The following is a 24,347-nucleotide window of genomic DNA, read 5'->3' on the forward strand; positions in this document are numbered from 1 at the left end:
CAGGTGTTTTGGACTGCAACTCCCACCATTCCTAACAGCCTCAGGTCCCTTCCTTTTCACCCTCAGCCACTTAAGCGGCTGAGGGTGAAAAGGAAAGGGCTGAGGCCGTTAGGAATGGTGGGAGTTGCAGTCCAAAACACCTGGAGGGAAAGCCCAAAATTTCCCATGCCTGATCTACACTGTCAAATGAAAGCATTGAGCCGAAGCTTTTAAAGTGGTGTCAAACTGGATCAATTCTTAGCAAGTTGCTATCTCCATCTACCTGGCAGGGATAAGGTTTTTGCGGTGTGAGGTAGCCATTAAATGGCAGCTAAACGAAGCATCAAAGGAAAAAATGAACAGGTTGTTCAGGCAGATCTAGGCTGACACGAGCCGCATGTTTTCTGACCAAGGGAAAGGTCAGCCTGCTTGCAAGGTGATACCGGAGGCCAGGGAGGAGGGATACATTATTCATGGAGCAGGTGGTGGAATGAGACGCACCGACACGGGCTCTTCATTTTTTAATGGGATACATGTCACCTTATCCGCGGGAGGTAAAGAATATGCACGCATTCTGTAGTCCTACGCAAAAAGATGTGGCACTTGGAGACATTTGGGGATGGGGTAGATAGGTAGATCAAGCATAAATATCTATAATTCAAGGTTCTTGTGTGTCTTCGGGCTGTATTCTGAATTCCAGAAGTATTCTCTCCTGACATTTCGCCCACATCTATATACCTCTCAACCTCTGAGGATGCCTGCCATAGATGTGGGCGAAACGTCAGGACAGAATACTTTTGGAACATGGCCATTCAGCCCGGAAAACACACAACAATCCTAGACACTTGGGAAGCCCAGGGCTGTGGCGCAGACAGGAGAGCAATGAGTCACTGACCAGGAGGTCATAAGTTCGAGGCCCGCTCGGAGCTATGTTGTTCGTCTTTGTCCTGTGTTAAAAAGGCATTGAATGTTTGCCTAATATGTGTAATGTGATCCGCCCTGAGTCCCCTTCGGGGTGAGAAGGGCGGAATATAAAAGATGTAAATAAATAAATAAGCGTTCGACTTGTGATTTTGTGATACAAAATCCAGCATATCTATCTTGTTTGCTGTGACATAATAAAATAATAATAATAATACCCTGATTTTTTTCTCCAAAAAGAGATTCAAAAGATGGACTAGCCCAGGGTGGACTTGCCATTCAATGCACTCACAAAGTAAAATAGAGTTAACCCATTGAATCAGTAGGATTGAGCTAAGGACTGGCTTATCCTTCAATGCACTTGCAAAATAAATTGGAGTAGATCCATTGACTCAATGGGATTGAGCTAAAAGTTGATTGTTCACGAGAATCCCTTTCACATGCAGAAAGAGGCACGTTGTTCATTGCTACCATGCATTTCATGTTTCCACTTTCATAGCCTCATAGGAGGGGACTGCAAGGGCCATCCAATATTGATGATCATGACGAAGACTATAATAATACAGACAAACAACATTTCTTTTTAATGCCTTGCTCCACCAAAGGATGAAACATCAAACACAGCCAGAGACTCTGTAGACGTAATGCAGTTTGGCACCACTTTACCTGCCACGGCTCAATGCTATAGACTCCTGGGAGTTGTAGTTTTCCAAGGCAATAAGAAATATTGTAGCGCCACATTGAACTAGAACTCCCAGGATTCCATTCCATCACATTTTTATTATTTATTGACTTTTCTCCCACTTTTCTCCCATGTACGGGACTCAAATTGAGCCGCAGCAGTTGAAGCAGCGTCAATCTGCACTTGTTCTACAACAATGATGGGCAACCTTTTGCGCTTGGTGTGCCAAAATTCACCCAAAAAAAACCATAATTTCACAATATATATAGTTTAAATAACAAAAATGTATAATTGTAACATATAAGTGTATTTAATAAATCAAAAACTATTTACTACCATTATTTCCATGTACAACAATCTATGGTACCTCTTGCAGTTTCCACGCTGATTTCTCTCTATTCTAGTTTCAATGTAGTCATGAATAATGAATAATATAATAATAATAATATAATAGTAATAATATGATAATATACTACAATAATAATATTATAATAATAGAATGATATAATGATAATGTAATGTGCATAATTCCCATGGAGTAAACAACAAAACCACTAGACCAAATCACACCGAATTTGGCCACAAAAGTCATTAGTCATCCAATCAATCTGCATGCGGCAGCGTGACAGCAAAAATGGCTAGGCGTGTCAGTGCTGACATGTGTGTCATAGGTTGGCCATCACTGTTCTACAGTGTAGACATGCTCTTTTGATTATTTTTGGCTTCCAAAGATGAGCCCAGGCTCCTCACGGCCTTTTTGGTGTTTGCCCCTTAGGCTCATTGGAACCTTCCAGATGGTCCTGCAGAAGGTGGTGGAAGAAGGACACCTGAAGGTGACGGACACCTTGATTGACGACAACAATGCCGCCATCCAGGTAAATGATATATCGCTTTTACACAGGTCAAAGAAGGAGACTCCACTGGTTTTGTTGCTGGTTTTGTACTGGTTTGTTACAGGTATTATACCTGTTTTGTAGCTCAGCCTGAGCCTGAGCTTGGGCCCATTCAGACAGAGGACTCTGGGTTTGGGACTGAGATTTATTTATTTTTTTTCGTGTCAGGAGCAACTTGAAAAACTGCAAGTCGCTTCTGGTGTCAGAGAATTGACTGTCTGCAAGGACATTGCCCAGGGGACATTGCCCGGATGTTTTGATGTTTTTACCGTCCTTGTGGGAGGCTTCTCCCATGTCCCCGCATGGAGCTGGAGCTGATAGAGGGAGCTCATCCACACTCTCCCCAGGTGGGATTCGAACCTGTCAGCTTTCAGATCAGCAACCTAACCTTCAAGTCACAAGGCTTTAATCCACTACGCCACCGGGGGCTCCTGGGCCTGAGATGCAGCCACAGTTTGGGCCTGAGATGCAGCCAGAGTCTGTTCCAGTGGATTCTGGGACCAGAGACAAAATATTTGCAAGCAGGCATTTTGAACCACATTCCTCTCTACTGCTAAGGCCAGTTCCCCAGGTGCCAGATGGACATTCTAGTTTAGAGGAGGATAATGTGTTTGACAGGAGGGAGTCGATATCTCACAGACGGAGGGAACGAGAAGGTTTACGGAAAAGTAAACTACTGCCAGGCCGGGCTGTGGCACAGGCTGTTGAGCAGCTGCAATAAATCACTCTGACCATGAGGTCATGAGTTCGAGGCCAGCCCGTGGCAGGGTGAGCACCCATCAATTAAAAATAAAAAATAAAAAAATTTTAAAAAGTGGGAAGAAATTTGGTTGAGGAAAATAAAGTACACATATGCATCAGACTTAGAAGAAAACTATCTCAAAATGCTGCACCGCTGGTATATGACTCCAGCAAAGTTGGGTAGAATGTACCAGAACATGGACAATAAATGCTGGAAATGCAAGACTAATGAAGGTACATTCTTCCACCTATGGTGGTCATGTAAAAAAACAGCAGATTTTTGGAAAACTATCCATGCAGAATGTCAAAAAAATTTTAAAAAATCTTTCCCAATGAAACCGGAATATTACTTATTGGGTATGTTTGATTTGGAATTATTTGCAGATCGAAATTTGGATAAAATATTTACTTTTTTAACAACAGCAGCGAGAATAGTTGGATACCACTCCTGAATTGAAAGACTGGATTATCAAAATTATGGATATAAAAGATATGAACAAGTTAACATTTTTATTAAAAGAAAATAGCGGCAGCGGATTGAAAAAGACGGACTGGATACTTCTAGAAAATTATCTTAAGAAAGATTAAAGACAGATGTGGGAAAGAAGTTACATTTAGTTCTTATATTGTCTCTAATAAGTTGTTATTTTCAGGAGTAGAAAGAGCGGAAGTCATCGAATACCCCCTTCTGGACTATTGGTCATGGTACCTTTCTCTCTCTCTCTCTTTTTTCCTCCTATTTCGCACTTTCCTATACATTTATTGTTCCCCCACCTTCATGTAATTTGGTCTTTTTTCTATTTTTTTATTTTTTTTCTTTCCTACTTTTCTATATTTCATATTGTTCCCCCACTTTTTTTATATTGAAAATACTCTTTTCTTGTTAATAAAAAATTATATTAAAAAAAAATAAAAAATAGCCCCTGCTCGTTGCTGACCTAGCAACCCGAAAGATAGTTGCATCTATCAAGTAGGAAATAAGGTACCACTTATAAAAAAAAGTGGGGAGGCAAGTTTAACTAATTTACGACCTGGAATGAGGAAGTGCCGTCAGAGTGGATGATGAAGCAGCTGCTCCCCCCTGTGGCCAGAATCGAACATCCCCTCAGGAGAAGGTTAAATTGCCTCTGCGTCTGTCTGTCTCGGTCTCTGTTTGGTGTGTTTATGGGCATCGAATGTTTGCCCTGTGTGTGTATAATGTGATCCGCCCTGAGTCCCCTTCGGGGTGAGAAAGAAGGGCGGAATATAAATACTGTAAATAAATAAATAAATAACTACTGCTTTTGAAGCACGCTAATGAATAGTTTGCTCTACTGTTGTGCTCAAGGAGCTTTGAATCTGCTAAAACTGCTGTTATTGCTGCTGCTTCTTTATTTTAAAAATGCTTTTGTTTCTGGGGAGTTACATTACAACTTGCCCAGCATTGCTTGAGGGTCTGCAAATGCTAAGCCAGGCTCTGCTTGGGCTCTGCGCACAGGTTTCCGTCTCCTAACGAGCCGCTGCCTGTCTCTCTCTCGAGGTGGAATGCAGGTCACCCGAAAGGAAAAGCACACCGAGAAGAAACCATAAAAACCGAATATTTTTTTATTCTAAATCATTTCCCTTGCGATTTGTGTAGTTGCCATGGATACTGGAGAGGGTCATCCAACCTGCCGCTGTATGAAAACATTCCTGCATTGATTTGTGGCATCAAGCGGTGGCTCAGTCAAGGCCTTTGCAAAAAAACCCAAAATAAGAGAATAATGACTTTCCACAAGGCTAGAATTAAGTCGCTAGTCCTCATTGTGGGCAGCTCATGGACTAAGAGGCCTATGTAAAATCCTAGACTCAGAAAGGAACCCCAAAGGTCATATAGTCCAAGGCCCTTCTTTCTACAAGACAGGAAGACACTACGCAAACAAGGTTTTGAGGGGATTGACCCAGGATGATGGGAGATGTAGCTCACCCACATCCAAAGAGCAATGTGAACTCCACCACTGATAGATCTGGAATAAACTTAGCACACAGGCCCAACATCATCAACTTTAAGGACTGGCAGGGTTTTAGAGGATTGACCCAGGATGATGGGATTTGTAATTCACTCACATCCAGAAAGCACTGTGGATTCCATCAATGATGGATCTGGACCAAACTTGGCCCACAGACTCATCATAACAAACTTTGAGAGGATTGACCCAGGATGATGGGAGTTGTAGTTCACCCACATCCAGAGAGCACTGTGGATTCCACCAATGATGGATCTGGACCAAACTTGGCACACAGACTCATCATAACAAACTTTAAGGACTGGTAGGATTTGTGAGATTGATCCAGGATGATGGGAGTTGTAGTTCACCCACATTCAGACAGAACTGTGGATTCCACCAATGATGGATCTGGACCAAAATTGGCACACAGATCCATCATGACCAAATTTACAGACTGACAGTGTTTAAGGGGATCGACCCGGGATGATGGGAGTTGTAGTTCACTCACATCCAGAGAGTACTAACTTAACCGATGATCTGGACCAAACCTGGCACACAGACCCATCATGATCAACTTTAAGGACTGGCAGGGTTTGAGAGGATTGACCCAGGATGATGGGAGTTGTAGTTCACCCACATCCAGAGAGCACTGTGGATTCCACCAATAATGGATTTGGACTAAACTTGGCACACAGACTCATCATAACAAACTTTAAGAACTGGTAGGATTTGGGAGGATTGATCCAGGATGATGGGAGTTGCAGTTCACCTACATCCAGAGAGCAATGTGAACTCCACCACAGATGGATCTGGAGCAAACTTAGCACATAGACCTATTACGGTCAATTTTAAGGACTGACAGGGTTTGACCCAGGATGATGGGATCTGTAGTTCACCCACATCCAAAGAGCACTGTGATCCCCATCGATTATGTATCTGGACCAAACTTAGAACCACCATGAACAAGTTTAATTACTTCACTTCACTTCACTTTATTTCTTAATTAGTCGCTCTCCACCAGAGTGCTCCGAGCAACTTACAATTTAAAATATCATTCCACAATATAAAAACATTCAACATAAAAACATTCAACAGTGACTATTTGGCAAATTAGATCTGATTTACTTAAATGCACAACCAAACAGCCAACTACTGCTGTGGTTAGAGGGCAATGACAGCTGATGACGGGAGTTGTAGTTTACCCACATACATTTTCTAATGGGACCATTCATAAAATACAAAAATAAATAATAACACTATGTAACACTATGATTTTGTTCCTGGGTTATAAACGTCATTTCCTAATTGGTTCTGTCATAGAAACGTGGGGAAAGTTTATTCAACTGCACAAACTTTGCACAAAAGGTTAATAATGGCAGCCACAAAAACGAAGTTTCTAGACCATAACAATTACAGTACTTTCAAAGTAAGGGCTGCAAAATCAAACAGGAAATAACACTTTCAAACCAGGAACAGAAAACTTTTCAAACGTTGTAATTGTTTCTAGTAACTAAATGATACTTTTGGTTTTCCCCTGACGTTAAGTCCAGTCGTGACCGACTCTGGGGGTTGGTGTTCATCTCCATTTCTAAGCCGAAGAGCCAGCATTGTCCATAGACACCTCCAAGGTCATGTGGCCAGCATGACTGCATGGAACGCCGTTACCTTCCCGCTGGAGCGGTACCTATTGATCTACTCACATTGGCATGTTTTCGAACTGCTAGGTTGGCAGGAGCTGGGGCTAACAGCGGGCGCTCATTCCGCTCCCGGGATTTGAACCTGGGACCTTTCGGTCTGCAAGTTCAGCAGCTCAGTGCTTTAACACTACAAATTTTGATACTATAAAATTTAAAAATCCAAGTATTGACGGATACCAAAGTAAATATGTGATATAACTAAGCTGGGGGTGAATGCTTCTTTCTCCGTTCTTCTCCAGACCAGCGTCTCCATCGAGATCCAATACCAGGCCATAGACGGCACTGTTGGCGCTTGGAATGACGAAGAGTTCCAGGAGAGCCCCAGCCGGACCCGATCCGAGGGGGACCCCTACGAGACGGACGCCTTGCTCCCCAGTAGTCGCCGTCAGTCGCCCAGCAAGGCCAGTGCCGCGGAGCGGGCCCTGCGAAGGTAATGAGACCCTGGTCAGGCCCAAATGGGAAGGGCGGAATGGTCTCCCATCTATGTGGGGTGTAAACCATCCTATTCCTAATGTGAAGGTTCCAAAGGATCCCAGACATACAAGAGATGGAGGGAGGTGGGATTTGTTGTGGGATGGGATTTATAGTTTCCAAATCACGACCTCCCTGAACCGCTGCAAGCTGGATAGTAAGTGTCCCAGAAGGAAGCAAAATACATGCTTCAACCTTTCTATCAGCAGAGTCCAACTGCCAGCATCTGACTTATTCTACACACCGTTTAGTAAACTCACAAATTCAGGTTTTCGTCCAAAATATCCAGAGGCTTTAATCTGTTAATGTGGGATTTGTGTATTGATAGTGTTTAAAAGCAATTTGTGCCATGCTGTGACACCCCTGGCTGCGAGAGCACTGGAAACCAATACACTGAGGCCAATAAACAATCTAATATCTTTATTAAAGAATTGAAGAAATAAAACAAAAACAAGCAGAAGATAAAGTTCATCAATAGACCTTTTAGGAAAGGTCAAATATAGTCCAATAATATAATGTCCAATGTCCAATATTAGAGTTTAAAGTTTGAAATCCCAAAAACCAAAGCACACTCAAACTTCCAAGCTGTTTGAGTGGGGAAACGTCCAAGTCTTTTGTTAGAGTTCCAAAGCAAGTCCAAGGCAAGGAATTGAAGACAAAACTGGATTCACGGCATGACAAGGCAAGGCTGAAATCACAGCAAGGCAAGGCAAGGAAACACGGCAAGGCAAGGCACGGCTAGGCTGGAAGGTAGTGGATCCAAACGTGGTCCACACCTGGCTGGAAGTGAAGTTAATCCTCCAACTGACACGTTGACTCCGCGCTGGCTAGCCAGCGCACAGAACTTTTAAGGAACTTCAAATCTTTCCACAGAGCAGGTGTCCAACAACAACAAAACAACATCTTCAACCAGATGCGATCCTCCCTGAGAATTCTCAGGGGAAAACAGGTTAATCAGCAGATTCTCTAGCTGCTAATCGCGCGCTCCTTCTTCTGCCAGCTTTCTCAAACCTACTAGTTTCCCAAAACATCCATCTATCAAAGGGAGGGGAACTGGCGAGAGAAGACTCCGTTTCAAAGGCCTTTTTAATGAGCTGTGGGCTAGAATTGTCAATAGGGAGCATCTGGAACGGGGCAGAATCTTGCTGAATCGGCACAAACCCCATTTCCTTGTCACTTTGGTCCATAATGGAGGCAGGATCACGGCCCATGAGTTCAGGGGACATCACACATGCTTGTATTGCAACTGATTGCATCATCCAGATTGTACCATAATGTGGAAAGAGTTAATTGCCAAGAAGCTATGATGACCTTGATGTGTGGCTGGAACTAGGGAGTATCCAGACACAAGTGTTTGTGCATAACGATTGCGTCAGTTCAGTTCATTTCAGTTGAGCTCTGTCTGCCTAGAGTTCGAGTCAAGTTCTGTTGGAGAACAGAGCAGTCCTGTGTTCGTCTGTCGTCTGCAAGTCTGTTTGTGTTGATTATTGCTGCATACAGTAAAACTTTGCAAATAGTTTTGCCAACGTCTCTGAGTGTCTCTTCGTTCTGCGCTCCACTGCTTCAATCCAACTACTGCTGCGCTGCAAATACTCTGACATAATCTTCACTGTTGTGATATATATAAAATGTAGAAACAGGATTTGCCATCCACATTCAGCTTGTACTTGCAAACAATCAGAGTCACCAGATAGTCATATACAACACTTACTTAGGCGATCCCTCGTGGTTCGAGGACGATTGTCTTCCATCTCTTGCTTCAGTGTTGGTGGTCTTTGCTTCCTCAAGCACGCTGACATTTGTCCGTCTGTCTTCCCAAGAGATTTGCAGGATTTTTCTGAGGCAACACTGATGGAAACGCTCCAGGAGTTGGGTGTGACGTCTGTAGACCGTCCACATTTCGCAGGCATAGAGCAGGGTTGGGAGGGGAATGGCTTTGTAAACAAGCACCTTGGTATCTCTACGGATGTCCCGGTCATCAAACACTCTCTGCTTCATTCGGAAAAATGCTGCACTCGCAGAGCTCAGGCGGTGTTGTATTTCAGTGTCAATGTTGACTTTTGTGGAGAGGTGGCTGCCAAGGGAGCGGAAATGGACAACGTTTTCTAAGGATACACCATTAAGTTGTATTCCTGGCATTGCAGAGGGATTAGCTGGTGCCTGTTGGAAGAGCACTTTGGTTTTCTCGATGTTCAGTGAGAGGCTGAGCTTCTCGTATGCTTCTGCGAAGGTGTTTAGAGTGGCTTGTAGGTCTTCTTCTGAATGCGCACAGGCTACGTTATCATCGGCATATTGGAGTTCTATAACAGATGTTGTGGTGACCTTGGTATCTCTATGGATGTCCCGGTCATCAAACACTCTCTGCTTCATTCTGAAAAATGCTGCGCTCGCAGAGCTCAGGTGGTGTTGTATTTCAGTGTCGATGTTGACTTTTGTGGAGAGGTGGCTGCCAAGGTAGCAGAAATGGTCAACGTTTTCTAATGTGACACCATTAAGTTGTATTCCTGGCCTTGTAGAGGGATTTGTGTCCGAATGTTGCCGAATTACTGCACTATATTGCAAGACATAGTTCCAACTGCCTTTAAATTGTGGGACCATCATGAAGCAAGCGCTGATCCCCAAAGAGAGTTGGTAAAGCTGCAGTGAATATCCACTTTTGCTGTACTGAATTATTTCACTGCAGCTATGGATCAATTCCCCCGATCAATAAGTGGCGATTCCCAAGCCTCAGCACCATTCCCCATTGAGAAAGGTGGGATGTAGAAGCATTTCTCCTGCATTACAAAATTCAACAACTATCCCAGGTTAATGTGTTGTCGAAGGCTTTCATGGCCGGGATCACAGGGTTGTTGTATGTCTTTCGGGCTGTGTGGCCATGTTCCAGAAGTATTCTCTCCTGACGTTTCGCCCACATCTATGGCAGGCATCTTCAGAGGTTGTGAGAGGCATGGATAAACTAAGTAAGGAAAGGAAAGAATATATATCTGTGTAGAGTCCAAGGTGTGGCAAGAGTCCTTTGTCACTGGGAGCCAGCATTAATGTTTCAGTTAATTATTAGCATTGGAAATGTTTTGTCTCTTGCCTGGGGGCATCCTTTGTGAAGTCAAGCCCTCAGAGTGTTGGTTCCCATCTACTGTTTTGATTTTGAAGTTTTTAAATACTGGTAGCCAGATTTTGTTCATTTTCATGGTTTCTTCCTTTCTGTTGAAGTTGTCCACATGCTTGTGAATTTCAATGGCTTCTCTGTGTAGTCGGACATGATAGTTGTTGGAATGGTCCAGCATTTCTGTGTTCTCAAATAATATCCTGTGTCCAGGCTGGTTCATCAAATGCTCTGCTATGGCTGATTTCTCTGGTTGAATTAGTCTGCAGTGCCTTTCATGTTCTTTGACTCTTGTTTGGGCGCTGCGTTTGGTGGTCCCTATGTAGACTTGTCCACAGCTGCATGGTATCCGGTAGACTCCTGCAGAAGAGAGAGGATCCCTCTTGTCCTTCGCTGACCGTAGCATTTGTTGGATTTTCTTTGTGGGTCTGTAGATAGTTTGTAGGTTGTGTTTCTTCATCAGCTTGCCTATGCAGTCAGTGGTTCCCTTGATGTATATGGTAAGAACATTTTTCCTCTGGGTGGATCTTTGTCTTGACTCTCATGGCTTGTTCTTGGCCTTGCAGCTCTTCTGATGTCCGTGGTGGAGTATCCATTGGCCTGTAGAGCCCAGTTTAGGTGGTTGAGTTCACCTTGGAGGAGGTGAGGTTCGCAGATTCTTTGTGCACGGTCTGTCAGGGCTTTGATTGTGCTCCTTTTTTGACTTGGGTGATGGTTGGAGTTTTTATGAAGGTATCTATCTGTGTGTGTAGGTTTTCTGTAAACTGTGTGGCCCAATTGTTGATTGGGTTTGCGGATGACCAGAACAGCTAGAAATGGCAGTTTTCCTTCCTTTTCTTTTTCCATGGTGAATTGGATGTTTGGGTGGATGCTGTTAAGATGGTCCAGGAACTTGCTGAGTTCTTCCTCTCTGAACAGCATCCACCCAAACATCCAATTCACCATGGTTACATCCCAGGTTACATCCACACGGTTTGACTGTTGCTTCAGTCGTCATGACTTAATGCAATGCAGTCCTGGGAGTTATAGTTTTGCAAGGTCTTGAGCCTTCTCTGGCAAACAATGCTGGTGCTTCACCAGACTACAAATCCCAGGATTCCATAGCAGCTAAAGTGATTTCTGCACTGTAAATGCAACTAAGGCCTTGTAAAACTACAACTCCCAGGGTTCTATAGCCTTGAGCCATAGCTGCCAAAGTGATGCCAGACTGCATTAATTCTATGGTGTAAATCCAGCCGCAGATTTTACAAGTCCTCCTTGCAATAGTTGAAGTTAATTTCAGTCTGAACCCATTTTTATGGAATTACCCAGGCAGCGGTTATCTCAGGCCTTTCATTATCTGCCAAGAACACGCTGGCTCCGATTTGCAAAAATAATAAAAAATTGAAAGAGTGTTCGTTTTGGTCTCGTTGGAAAGGATAATTCACATCCTACAAATTGCCGAAAGGAACAAGTTCACCGATACGATCAATCCAATATATGGTTTCAATCCTCTAGTTTAGATGAGAGGGAATGATTCCTAATTCTTTTTAGGTTATACATTATTGGAGTGGGAAATAGATCTGCCACTTCTGGGTAGTTTTTAATGTGAATTTATATTGTGAGATATATATATTAGAACCCACCTTGAATATATATATACAAACACACACACACACACACACACAAGCTTTGCCCGGCCACATGTTGCTGTGGCTTCTGGGAATCATTTGTTGGCCAGGTGGAATAGCAGTGAATAGCCTTGCAGCCTCAAAGCCTGGCTGTTTTCTGGAGTAGCTGGAGCAGCACCCTCAATCAAAGAAGCCTGGCTTCTTCCTTTGTAGGGGAATCATTGTTTGGCCAGCTTGAATTGCACTGAATAGTCTTGCAGCTTCAAAGCCTGACTGCTTTTTACACAGGGCATCTTTCGTTGGCCAGGTTGAATGGGACAGAGTAGTCTCGTGGCTTCAAAGCCTGGGCGTTTTCCACCTAGGAGAAATCTTGACTGGCCAGGCTGAAAAGCACTGAATAGCCTTGCTGTTTGCAAGCCTGGCTGCTTTCTACCTTGCGGAATCCTTGGTTGGCCAGTTTAAATAGCAATTAATAGTCTCCGTGCGGCAGGTATGAATGCTGCAATTAGACACCTTGATTAGCATTTAATGGCCTTGCAGCTTCAAAGCCTGTCTGCTTCCTGCCTGAGGGAATCCTTTGTTGGGAAGTGTTAGCTGGCCCAGTTTGTTTCTTTTCCAAAATTCCCAATTTCCCTGCTTTCAGAGTGTTGCTCTTTATTTACTCTCCTGGTTTTAGAGATTATATTGTTCTGTATTATTATACCACAGTCATTATTACATATTGTATTTATAACCTTATATTATTTGCTTAGAAGTGGATTATATGAGGCCCCTTCTACACAGCTGTATAAAATCCACACTGAACTGGATTATATGGTAGGCCAAAGTTTGCCCATGCCTGTTGTAGGTGCATCCTTAGTTCTGATTCATCCAATGATTGGTAGGTGCTGCCCCCTAGTGGTTATTGGGTGTATATAAAATGCCATTCTCTATTAAAGTTGGAACTTTATCCTCCCTTGCATTTACTCTGCTGCTAAAATAGTTGTTTCTGTTCCACAATTGTGATAGTTAAAGGTTTCCCTTGATGTTAAGTTCAGTCGTGTCCGACTCTGGGGGTTGGTGCTCATCTCCATTTCTAAGCCGAAGAGCCGGCGTTGTCCGTAGACACCTCCAAGGCCATGTGGCCACTGGCATGACCGCATGAAGCGCCATTACCTTCTTGCCAGAGTGGTACCTATTGATCTACTCACATTGGTATGTTTTCGAACTGCTAGGTTGGCAGAAGCTGGGGCTAACAGCGGATACTCACTCTGCTCCCCGGATTAGAACCTGTGATCTTTTGGTCTGCAAGTTCAGCAGCTCAGCGCTTTACATGCTGCACCATCGAGGGTCTAATTCTGTGGAAATCCTTATTTGAAGTCTATGTGTCCAGGGGAAAATGTATCCAGAGACTGTTTGTTGTTCAAGAGGATGATCTAAGGGTCTGGCACTGGGTATGACCATAATTAATGAGCACACAATTCTATATAATGTTGATGATGCTGATGCTGATGCTGATGCTGATGCTGTTGATAATAAAATAATAATAATAATAATAATAATAATAATAATAAGAAGAAGAAGAAGAAGAAGAAGAAGAAGAAGAAGAAGAAGAAGGAGGAGGAGGAGGAGGACTCAGGGCGGCTAACATGGGGCCAAGCCCAGGTAATCACAATAAAGCAGGATAAAATACATACAGAACAAAACAATCATCATCAATGAAAAACAATTCTAGAAAAGTACAAATGTCAGAGCAAGCAATGTCAGCAACGGGGAGACATCAGCTATTGTCAAAATGGAGTTGATCCGGTTTGCTAAAACAGATAAGCATCCTGCTCAATCGTTCATTCTGATTTTATTCCAATACTACCAATAAGGAATTCCTTCCATGGATGTTGGTCCTATAAAACATACTACTTTAGGTCCTTATAGATATAATTTTCCTGAATAATCGTAACTCCTAGTATATCTGTCGCCGCTCGTTGTTTGCAGGCAAGAAGAGGACGAGATGTTTTACCATAGCGACGATGAGCTTTTGGGTGAGGGGGACACCATCAGCCAAGGGTCCCTCAATGCAAGGTACATGGTGTGCGGTGCTGTGTTGGAGACCATTAAGTCCACATCTACATTGTAGAATCAATGCAGTTTGGCCCTACCGTGACTGCCATGGGTCATTGCTATGGGAGTTGTAGTTTTGCAAGGCCGTTAGCCTTCTCTACCAAGGAGTGCTAGTGCCTCACAGAACTACAGCTCCCAGGATTCCACTGAACTCAGCCATGGAAAAGTTAAAGTAGTGTCAAACTGCATAGTGTAGATGCACCCAAGTTTGGATTCACACCCAAGGCTGAGTTTACATTTCTTCGAGCCGGTGAAAAAAGAAATGTCAACAGAGATGGGGAAGGGATGGAGGGAAGTCATGCTTTTATTTTCTCTGGATTGGAGTGTTTTTTGGTTTTGGGAATTGATGAGCCGCTAAGCTCTAATCATCCCCTTTATGAGGTAAATTCCCATTAAAATAGCAGAGTAAAATGCAGCAGTGAGACTTACGCAGTGTGAGTTTAGGAAAGCCTCTGTGTATTCAGGATGGCAAAGGAATGCAAAGTTAGCTTTAAAGTTTAAAAGCATTTATTGAGGTAAAAAGAAATCCATTGGTGGATAGAAAAGGTTTAGAACTAACTAGCTAATCTATCCTGTTCTAATACACATAGGCGGATCAAAATAACAAAGGTATAGATAGCTACATCTTGACTAGTAGAGCGGACAAAGTGTGTCCTCTCTCTGGAACAAAGCAGCAAGCAGGGATGGCAACCAAGCCTCGTGGGTCTCTTCTTCTCTAGGGCCATAAACATTCCAAAGGCCAAATTGGGGAAGTTACTTCAAAGCCCTTGGAGAGATCACATTTCTAAAGCATCAAAGGGTGGGGTTGACCTAAACAGGACATGAGGGAGGAAACAATAGTGAAGCCTAATCAAAGCATACATGGAACTGGGGAAGGTGTCCCTAACTCTTTTCTAGGCTTCCTATCTAACCATGGAGACTTAAGCAGTACAGGATGACATTTTTCCAACATTTGGGACGACTTGGAATGTTACTGCTGTTTGCGAAAATTGTGTAAACTCAAAAAGTGTGTTTGCAGTGCAGTGTGCCCTTGAGAGATTGTGCTTTTTCTCAGATATGTCCAAGTGGGGAAATGTGGGGAACTTTGTTTTGAGTTGAGGAGGCATGGTTCAAGTTCTTCCCCCTTAACATTGGGAAGAACTTCTTGATGGCCTTAACATTAGCATTAACATTAACTTTCTGATGGCCTTAACATTAACATTCCTTAACATTAGGAAGAACTTCTTGGTGGTGGGACATCAAACTGTCGTCCTGCACAGGAAGACAGTTGACTCAATGATTCCTAAACTCAAGTCATTCTGGTACCTTTGGACTTCAACTCCCAGAAGCCTTGGCTACTGTGGTCAATGATCAAGGATTCTGGGAACTGAAGTCCAAAACACCTGGAAGACCAGTGGGAAACACTGTCCTAGGTGGCCCTTGGGACCCCTTTACATTCTGTGGTTTTTGCTGATCTAGTATAGTTTGACACAACTTTAATGGCCAATGATATGGAATTGTGTGAATTGTAGTTTGCTGAGGCACTGGCACTCCTTGACAGAGAAGGCTAAATCAAAACTACAACTCCCAAGTCCCATAGCATTGAGCCATAGTAGTTCCAGTGGATTCAAACTGCATTATATAGACAGTGAGATGCTATCTGTGTCTCTTGAGGGGAGGCAAATATCTCATTTTTAGGATTGTTGTAAGTCAACAGCAGCAACAACACTAGCAGAGCTCACTTCATTAATTATAGCTTGCCACCCCCAAGGCCTTTTGCAGACGAAGTTTCCTTCTTGACTGTGCCATTATTCACAACACGACGTTTGGAGGATTTGCCCATCTCTGAGTCCCTTGAACAGAACGCTGGCAGACTTCATTAAAGAGTCATTTGATGGCGGTGCTTCCAACATCTTTAGCAAAACATGTCTTATTAGTCAGCTAATCTCCTGGTCCCAGCAGGAGGGAAAACAAGCTCCCCCTGAACTCAAATAATGAATAAATGACTATACCTCACAGTCTCTGAGGATGCCTGCCATAGATGTGGGCGAAACATCAGGAGAGAATGCTTCTGGAACATGGCCACATAGCCCGAAATAACACAACAACCCTGTAAAAGGCATTGCCAGGGCCAAGAAATGGGCTCTTCAAGGGGATGATGGGCTTCACTGACCTGTTTCTCTGGATCCTAGAATGAATGGGGTTTTAGAGATCATCTACTCCAACCCACGTTGGATGCAACATGGTTCAAAGTAATAGCAGCCCTGAGAGATGCGTACTGAACCTCTTTGGGAATGGCAATGGGCTCATCTACACTGTAGATTTAATACAGTTTGGTGCCATTTTGAGTGCTATGGTTCAAGGCTAAGGGAGATGTAGTTTCCCAAGGCTCCTCAAGTACAACTCCCATTGATTCCCTATCCTTGAGTCATGGCTGTTCAAGTGGTATCAATCTACATTCATTCCACAATGTAGATGCACCCTGGGTCCCTTACGGATTAGAGGTTTGCATGAAAGTTTGGAGCAATCTTGGGCCAGTTATGCACAAAATTTCTAGAAGGCTTAGTATTATCAAATATATATATTAGAAGGTAAGATATGTGTATTAGCAATGCGATGCACAGATTAAATATAATGTATAGTTCTATCTGTTCCTTCAGGCCAAAGTGGATTTACGCCAGGAAAAGACCTTAGCAGATCCCATAAGGAGAACATTAAATATAATGTATAAGAGTCAGACCCACAAGATTCTTTTGTTAGATGCAATGAAAGCTTCTGAACATTTAGATTGGAAAAGAAATGAATACGGGAGATAGGTTTGTAGCAATTATAAAACAGTTCTACGAGAGTTGAAAAAGTCCAGTGTTTGCAAATGGTGTTGATTCTAAACAATTCCCAATATCTAGATGAACCTAACAATGTTGTGGATTTTTCTCCTATTCTTTTTGCTTTAGCAATAGAACTATTAACAGAATTAAGAACGAAAAATATTGAGCATCAAGGCATAAAAATGAGGAGGAAAGCAAATAAAGTTAATTTATTTGCAGATGACATTATATTACTTGTAACAAACCCAAAACAAACGTTTCGAATAGTGGTTCTTCATTCCGGGAAAGTTTCAGATAACATTCAAGACTGAAAATAAAATACGATAAATAAAAAGAAACATGGACTGTAAACATGCCCAAGAAAGACCAGTTAGATCTAAGAAGCATATTCAATTTATCAGTTAGTGTTTCAAGATTTAGATTTTATGGATTTTGTTCATAAAAATGATAGCACAGGCTTTGGCATGTGTTTGCAGAGCATGTCAGTGTGTCGATTCCTGTTTGAATTTATTGTTTTTGCCTGAGGCATCATATCTTTGGCACTTTGGAAGCGGGGTAATAATAATAATAATAATAATAATAATAATAATAATAATAATAATAATAATATCTGTATTTTCTGTATTGGAGCAGTTTGGGCGAAGACGGAGAAGACTACGAAGGGTAAAGAGGGTGTGCAGTGGTGCATGAGCTTGAAATGAATGTGAGATGGCGAGGATTATCCACACCTTTTTCTTTCCCGTCTATTGAGTGATTTCCGTTTTCATAGCCTTGGCACCATAGCCTTTTATAATAATCAATTTGATAAGGAAATTAATGTCCATTCCATTTTGCGGGCACAAAAAAAAACGCATTGCACCTAAACAGCACCAGGGTGCATCTACACAGTAGAATTAATGCAGTTTGATACCACTTTCACTGCTATAGAAACATAAGGATTGTAGTTTAGGACCCATGAGTGGTGGTGCCTCACCAAACTACAACTCCTAGGATTTCAGATCATTGACTCGTGGAAGTTTAAAGTGGTGCCAAACTGCATTAATTCTGTAATATAGATGCACCTACAGGCATTCTAACCCTGTTTCCATGGCCATGGGGTTATCCAGGGGTCCCCAAACTAAGGCCCGGGGGCCGGATGCGGCCCATCGAAGCCATTTATCCAGCCCCCATGGCACAAGGGCAGAAGGGGGTTAGACTAAATGACCCAAGGGGTCTCTTCTTCTCTTACAACCATTATTATTATTATTATTATTATTATTATTATTATTATTATTATTATATTTTATGACACAGCAAACAAGATATGCTGGATTTCGTATCACAAAATCACATTATTATTATTATTATTATTATTATTATTATTATTATTATTATTGACACAACGATGTTGTATGACACAGCAAACAAGATAGACATGCTGGATTTCGTTTCACAAAACCACAAGTCGAACACTTCCCAAGTGTCTAGGACTGTGTGATGTATTTTCGGACATTGAGGCTGGGTGGCCATCTGTCAGGGGTGCTTTGCTAGTGCTTTTGATGCACAAAGGCAGAAGGGGATTGGACTCAATGGCCCAAGGGGTCTCTTCCAACCCTCTTTATTATTATTAATAATAATAATAAAAATTGAGGCTGGGTGGACATCTGTCAGGGGTGCTTTGCTTGTGCTTTTGATGCACAAAGGCAGAAGGGGATTGAACTCAATGGCCCAAAGGGTCTCTTCCAACACTCTTTATTATTGTTGTTGTTGTTGTTGTTGTTGTTGTTGTTGTTGTTGTTATTTTATTGTATGACACAGCAAACAAGATAGATATGCTGGAATAATAATAATAATAATAATAATAATAATAATAATTATTATTATTATTATTATTATTATTGCTTCGTGGCCAACTATAGTCCGGCCCTCCAACGGTCCAAAGGATCGTGAACCAGCCCTCTGTTTTAAAAGTTTGGGAACCCTTGGATTTATCTGTCAGGGCAAATAAATAAACAAAACACATGCTGGTAAGAACGTGAATTAGTTCCTCATGTCCTCCCTGAGCTGCGCATGGGACTTATTGTCTCAAGGCAAGCTGTTAGTTCAAACTAAAACACAGCAGAGTCTTTGTCAGTAATTAGCAGAGATTTAGGCCTTTGGCCTTTTTTGCCGCCCACCACTCTAATAAGCACATTTGAGCTCTGGCTTTCATCCAAACTCCTTTGGAGGTTTTATTCTTCACTCGTTGCTATAAGTTCAACTATTTACATCAGGTCTGCTATCAGTATATACGGAGATGTACTCACAACAACACAACAAGAAGCGTAGATCATGGCACATGGCAAGAGATCATGAAGAGAGATACATATGGCAAGGGATCATGCACATACTTGCCTCTTCCTTTTTCATACCCACAGGGACCACAAGAAATGATATAATTCTCACCATGCCTATCCATCAACTGTCCATCTAGATTGGGCATCGGAAAACTTTGGCCCTCCAGGTGTTTTGGACTCCAACTCCCACAATTCCTAACAGCCTACCGGCTGTTAGGAATTGTGGGAGTTGAAGTCCAAAACACCTGGAGGGCCCAAGTTGGCCCAGGCCTGAGCTCCATCAATCTGGATTTGGGTTGAAATAGTTCCGTATTTTCAATTTACCCCATAATTCCATATCCAGACTTCGGTGGATGCAAAAACTGGCACTCAAACCCGTTACCCAATCCCCTGTTTGTGGTTAAAAATTAATAGCTGGGATGGAGCTTGGAAGCAGAATCCGATCCGGTCCAGGTGAATTATTGATGCTTCTTTTATTGTGACATGGTTTGGATTCAGATGCCGTTTTACGGGTCCCGTCCAGGTTGCCGATTGTGACTCCCTTCTGCTGCACGAAACTTTCTCCTGGGGATAATCCTTCGGTTTAGATCAATTCAGGTTGTCCGTTCCATTTTGAGGCCATTGCTGCTGATGTCTGTGTCCCCAAATGTCCCAATGTTGACGCCTTGTTGTGTGTTTTTCCACCTCTGCTTGGATCCAGAAAACCCCCAGGAATCCGGCGTAAGAACCACGATGGGTACCAATCCGTTGCCAGGTATTTAAGCCACAAAGGGAAGATTAGGTCTGGTGTTCTGTCCCGTTGAATCCTAGAGTTAGAAGGGACCCCAAAAGGCCATGCAGTCCAACCCCACTCCTGCCAGGCAGGAAGACACAATTGAAACCCTCTTGACAAATGGCCATCTAACCTCAACTTGGAAACTTCTGAAAACTGAGACTCTCAGGCTGGATCTACACTGCCCTATATCCCAGGATCTAATCCCAGATTACACTATGTAACAGAATTAGGAATAAAAATCTGTTCCTGATTTGAAAGTGTTATTTCTTGTTTAATGGAATGGTACCTGTTTTGAAAGTAGTTGCTGGTTAGAATCCGTGAGATGGGGTGAGCTCCCATCTGTCAGCTCTAGCTTGCAGGGACATGAGAGAAGCCTTCCAGTAGGATGCTAACAAATCCGGGCATCCCCTGGGCAATGTCTCTGTAGATGGCCAATTCTCTCACACCAGAAGCGATTTGCAGTATCTTCTCAAATTCGGTGAGCTCCCATCTGTCAGCTATAGCTTGCAGGGATATGAGAGAAGCCTCCTAGCAGGATGGTAACAAATCCGGACAATGTCCCCTGGGCAACGTCTCTGTAGACGGCCAATTCTCTCACACCAGAAATGACTTGCAGTATGTTCTCAAGTCGGGTGAGCTCCCGTCTGTCAGCTCTAGTTTGTGGGGACATGAGAGAAGCCTCCCGGGAAGATGGTAACAAATCCGGGCAATGTTCCCTGGGCAACGTCTCTGTAGACGGCCAATTTTCTCACACCAGAAGTGACTTGCAGTAGGTTCTCAAATTAGGTGAGCTCCCATCTGTCAGCTCTAGCTTGCAGGGACATGAGAGAAGCCTCCCAGGAGGATGGTAACACATCCAGGCATTCCCTAGGCAACATCTCTGTAGATGCCTAATTATCTCACATCAGAAGCAACTTGCAGTGTGTTTTCAAATTGGGTGAGCTCCTGTTTGTTAGCTCTAGCTTGTGGGGACGTGAGAGAAGCCTCCCAGCAGGATGGTAACACATCCAGGCGTTCCCCAGGCAACATCTCTGTAGACAGCCAGTTCTCTCACACCAGAAGCGACTTGCAGTATGTTCTCAAGTCGTTTCTGACACAATAAAAATCTTCTGATTTGATCATCTGGATTATATGGCAGTGTAGATCCAGCCATAGTGTTATGTGCTGTGAGCTGGATAATATGAGTCTACACATTACCAGATAATCCAGGGTAAGAAGATAATCTGGGATCAGATTCTGGGATATAGAGCAGTGTAGGTCCAGCCTCATTGAATCATAGGTCCCTTCCACACAGCTGGATAAAATCCACATTGAACTGGATTATATGGCAATATGGACACAGGTAACCCAGTTCAAAGCAGTTTTCTCCAAACTTAACATCCCCAGTTCCAAGAGTTGTTCCTCAGAGGGATTCATGGTTTCCAGGCCTTTGGTCCTTCTCTGGACCTCTTCTATCTTGTCCCATCTCCTTCTTGAACTTGGACTCCCAAAACTGGACCCAGGGTCATTCCAGGCAAAGTCTGAGCAAAGCATGGAACTGTGACTTTGTGCCTAGAATCCTAGAGTTGGAAGGGACCTCATGGCCCACCTCATCCAACCCCATTCTGCCAAGAAGCAAGAAAATCACATTCAAAGTACCCCCGACAGATGGCCATCCAGCCTCTGCTTAAAAGCCTCCAAAGAAGGAGCCTCCACCACACTCTGCGGCAGAGAGTTCCACTACTGAACAGCTCTCCTAACAGTGAGGAAGTTCTTCCTAATGTCCAGGTGGAATCTCCTTTCTTTCCTGTAGTTTCCCGCCTTGTGGGAACAAGGGAGAGGGCCTTTTCTGCTGTGGCCCCCCGTTTGTGGAACTCACTGCCCATTGAGATCAGGCTAGCCCCCACTCTTTTAGCCTTTAGGAAAGTTTTAAAAACATGGCTCTTCCGGTGTGCTTTCGGAGAGTAATTGTATATACCTCCTGTGTTTCTCTCCCCAACATGTATTCTGTAGACCCTGTTCCCCATGGTTTTATTCTTATCTCTTCTTACCCCGAGTTTTTAACCTTGTGTCCATGCGGCCCGCCCTTGTTATGTTATGCTACGTTCTGCTTTTTTGTTCTGTATTGTGTAGTGTTATTGTTGCATTGTTTAATTGCATTCTGATATGTTGTTTTTATATTTTGTCTATTGTATTGTCTTGGGCATGGCCCCATGTGAGCCGCCCCGAGTCCCCGTTGGGGAGATGGTGGCGGGGTATAAATAAAGTTTTATTATTATTATTATTAGTTTGAAGCCATTGTTCTGCGTCCTAGTCTCCAGGGCAAGAGAAAACAAACTTGCTTCCTCCTCCCTAGGACTTCCCCAGAAGGGAGTTGAATTGGATGGCCTTTAGGAGTCCCTTCTAACTCATGATTCTGGATTGGATGGCCATCTTTCTGGATTGCTTTGGTTGTGCCTACCTGCATGGCAGGGGGTTGGACTAGATGTCCCTCGGAATCCCTTCTCACTCTTGAGATTCTGTATGAAAAGATGCCATTTGTTGGATAGTTGTGCCTTCAGTTGGGCAAAGTTGTCATCCAACCTAAGTATGGCATTGCATAGTCACTGCCATGCAGGGTTTGTTTGTTTGTTTATTTATTTACAGTATTTATATTCTGTCCTTCTCAGGGTGGATTACAATTCACATATACATGGCTAACATTCAATGCCATTAGACATACGGCATATATAGACAGACACAGAGGCAATACAACATTTTTCCAGCTTCCGGCTTCGTGAGAGTATGCTCGATTCCGCCCACAGGGGGAGCTGCTGCTTCATTGTCCACTGTGACTCCGAGTCCTTGATGGAGTAGGGTTGTTGTATGTTTTCCAGGCTGTATGGCCATGTTCCAGAAGCATTTAGGAGATAATACTTCTGGAACATGGCCATACAGCCTGGAACACATACAACAACCCTGTGATCCCGGCCATGAAAGCCTTCAACAACACTTGATGGAGTACTTCCTCATTCCTTTCTGCACACTGCTGGCAGTTTTTTTTATGATGTCGTAAATTAGTTAAATTAGCCTCCCCACATAAAGCGGTACCTACATTTTCTACTCAACAGATGCAACTGTCTTTCAAGCTGCTTAGGTCAACAGCAAGCTAGGCTATTAAATGGTCAGGAGCTCAATCTGACCCTGGCTTCGATTCCATGATATCTCGGTCAGTAGTGATTTATTGCAGCTGGCTATTAAGCCCTCGGTTTAGGCTTCACATCACATAGTCACAGGGTTCAGCTCTTAGGATCACCCTTTGGGAGTAAGGCCTCATCTACATTGCCATTATAACAATGCAGATTGGAGTGGATTATATGACAGTGTAGACTCATACAGTGTTTGCCTGGGCTCCCATGTCCTGAATGGTTTTTCTTGCTTTCTCTTTGCCATATTTGCCACAACAGCGAGGACCGTGGAGTCTCCAGGTACAGAATCAACCTCTCAAACTTGGCTTTTTTCCCCTTTTATGTCCTTTTCATGTTATTCTTTTTGTGTGTGCATGCAAACTGGGATTGGCCCAAATTCCTACTTAAGTGGGGCCATGCTGATTGGGGATGATGGTGGTTGTAGTCCAACAAGTTAGAAGGATAGCTGGAAGGGCGAGCGGCATAACCATAAAATACTACCATATAAGCTAAGTTTTTCAGACCTTTTTTAGGACCAAAAACCCCCCTCGGCTTATACTCGAGTGAGGGTCCTGGTTGGCTTATATTCAGGTTATATTATACTCAAGTATATATGGTACATTTATTATTTTTCTCTATTATTATTGGTATTACATTTGTTATTTTACTCTATTGATTTGTATTATTACATTTATTATTTTATTCTATTACAGTAGAGTCTCACTTATCCAATATAAACGGGCTGGCAGAACATTGAATAAGAGAATATGTTGGATAATAAGGAGAATTTAAGAAAAAACCTATTAAACATCAAATTAGTTTCTGATTTTACAAATTAAGCACTAAAACATCATGTTATACAACAACAAATTTGACAGAAAAAGTAGTTCAATATGCAGTAATGCTACGTAGTAATTACTGTATTTATGAATTTAGTACAAAAATATCATGATATATTGAAAACATTGACTACAAAAATGCATTGGATAATCCAGAATGTTGGATAAGCGAATGTTGGATAAGTGAGACTCTACTGTATTACATTTATTATTTTACTGTATTTTATTATTATTAAATTTGTTATTTTACTCTATTATTATTCAAAGGACACGTAAGCACATTTACATTGAAGAAGATGAGAAT

General features: G+C 42.7%; 1 protein-coding gene across 9 annotated transcripts in view; it reads left to right on the forward strand.

Annotated features, from left to right (window-relative positions):
* The window catches only part of otof (otoferlin), a 208,760-nt gene that overhangs the window by 67,869 nt on the left and 116,544 nt on the right, over nucleotides 1-24,347 (forward strand). For all 9 annotated transcript variants that reach the window (XM_062969177.1, XM_062969215.1, XM_062969186.1 and 6 more), the window contains exons 4-5: nucleotides 2,358-2,457; nucleotides 7,120-7,310. In XM_062969177.1, the coding sequence (XP_062825247.1) occupies nucleotides 2,358-2,457; nucleotides 7,120-7,310 (291 nt within the window). The remainder of the gene's footprint in view (nucleotides 1-2,357; nucleotides 2,458-7,119; nucleotides 7,311-24,347) is intronic.

This window comes from Anolis carolinensis, chromosome 1 (assembly GCF_035594765.1).
Source record: "Anolis carolinensis isolate JA03-04 chromosome 1, rAnoCar3.1.pri, whole genome shotgun sequence".
Lineage (NCBI taxonomy): Eukaryota > Metazoa > Chordata > Lepidosauria > Squamata > Dactyloidae > Anolis > Anolis carolinensis.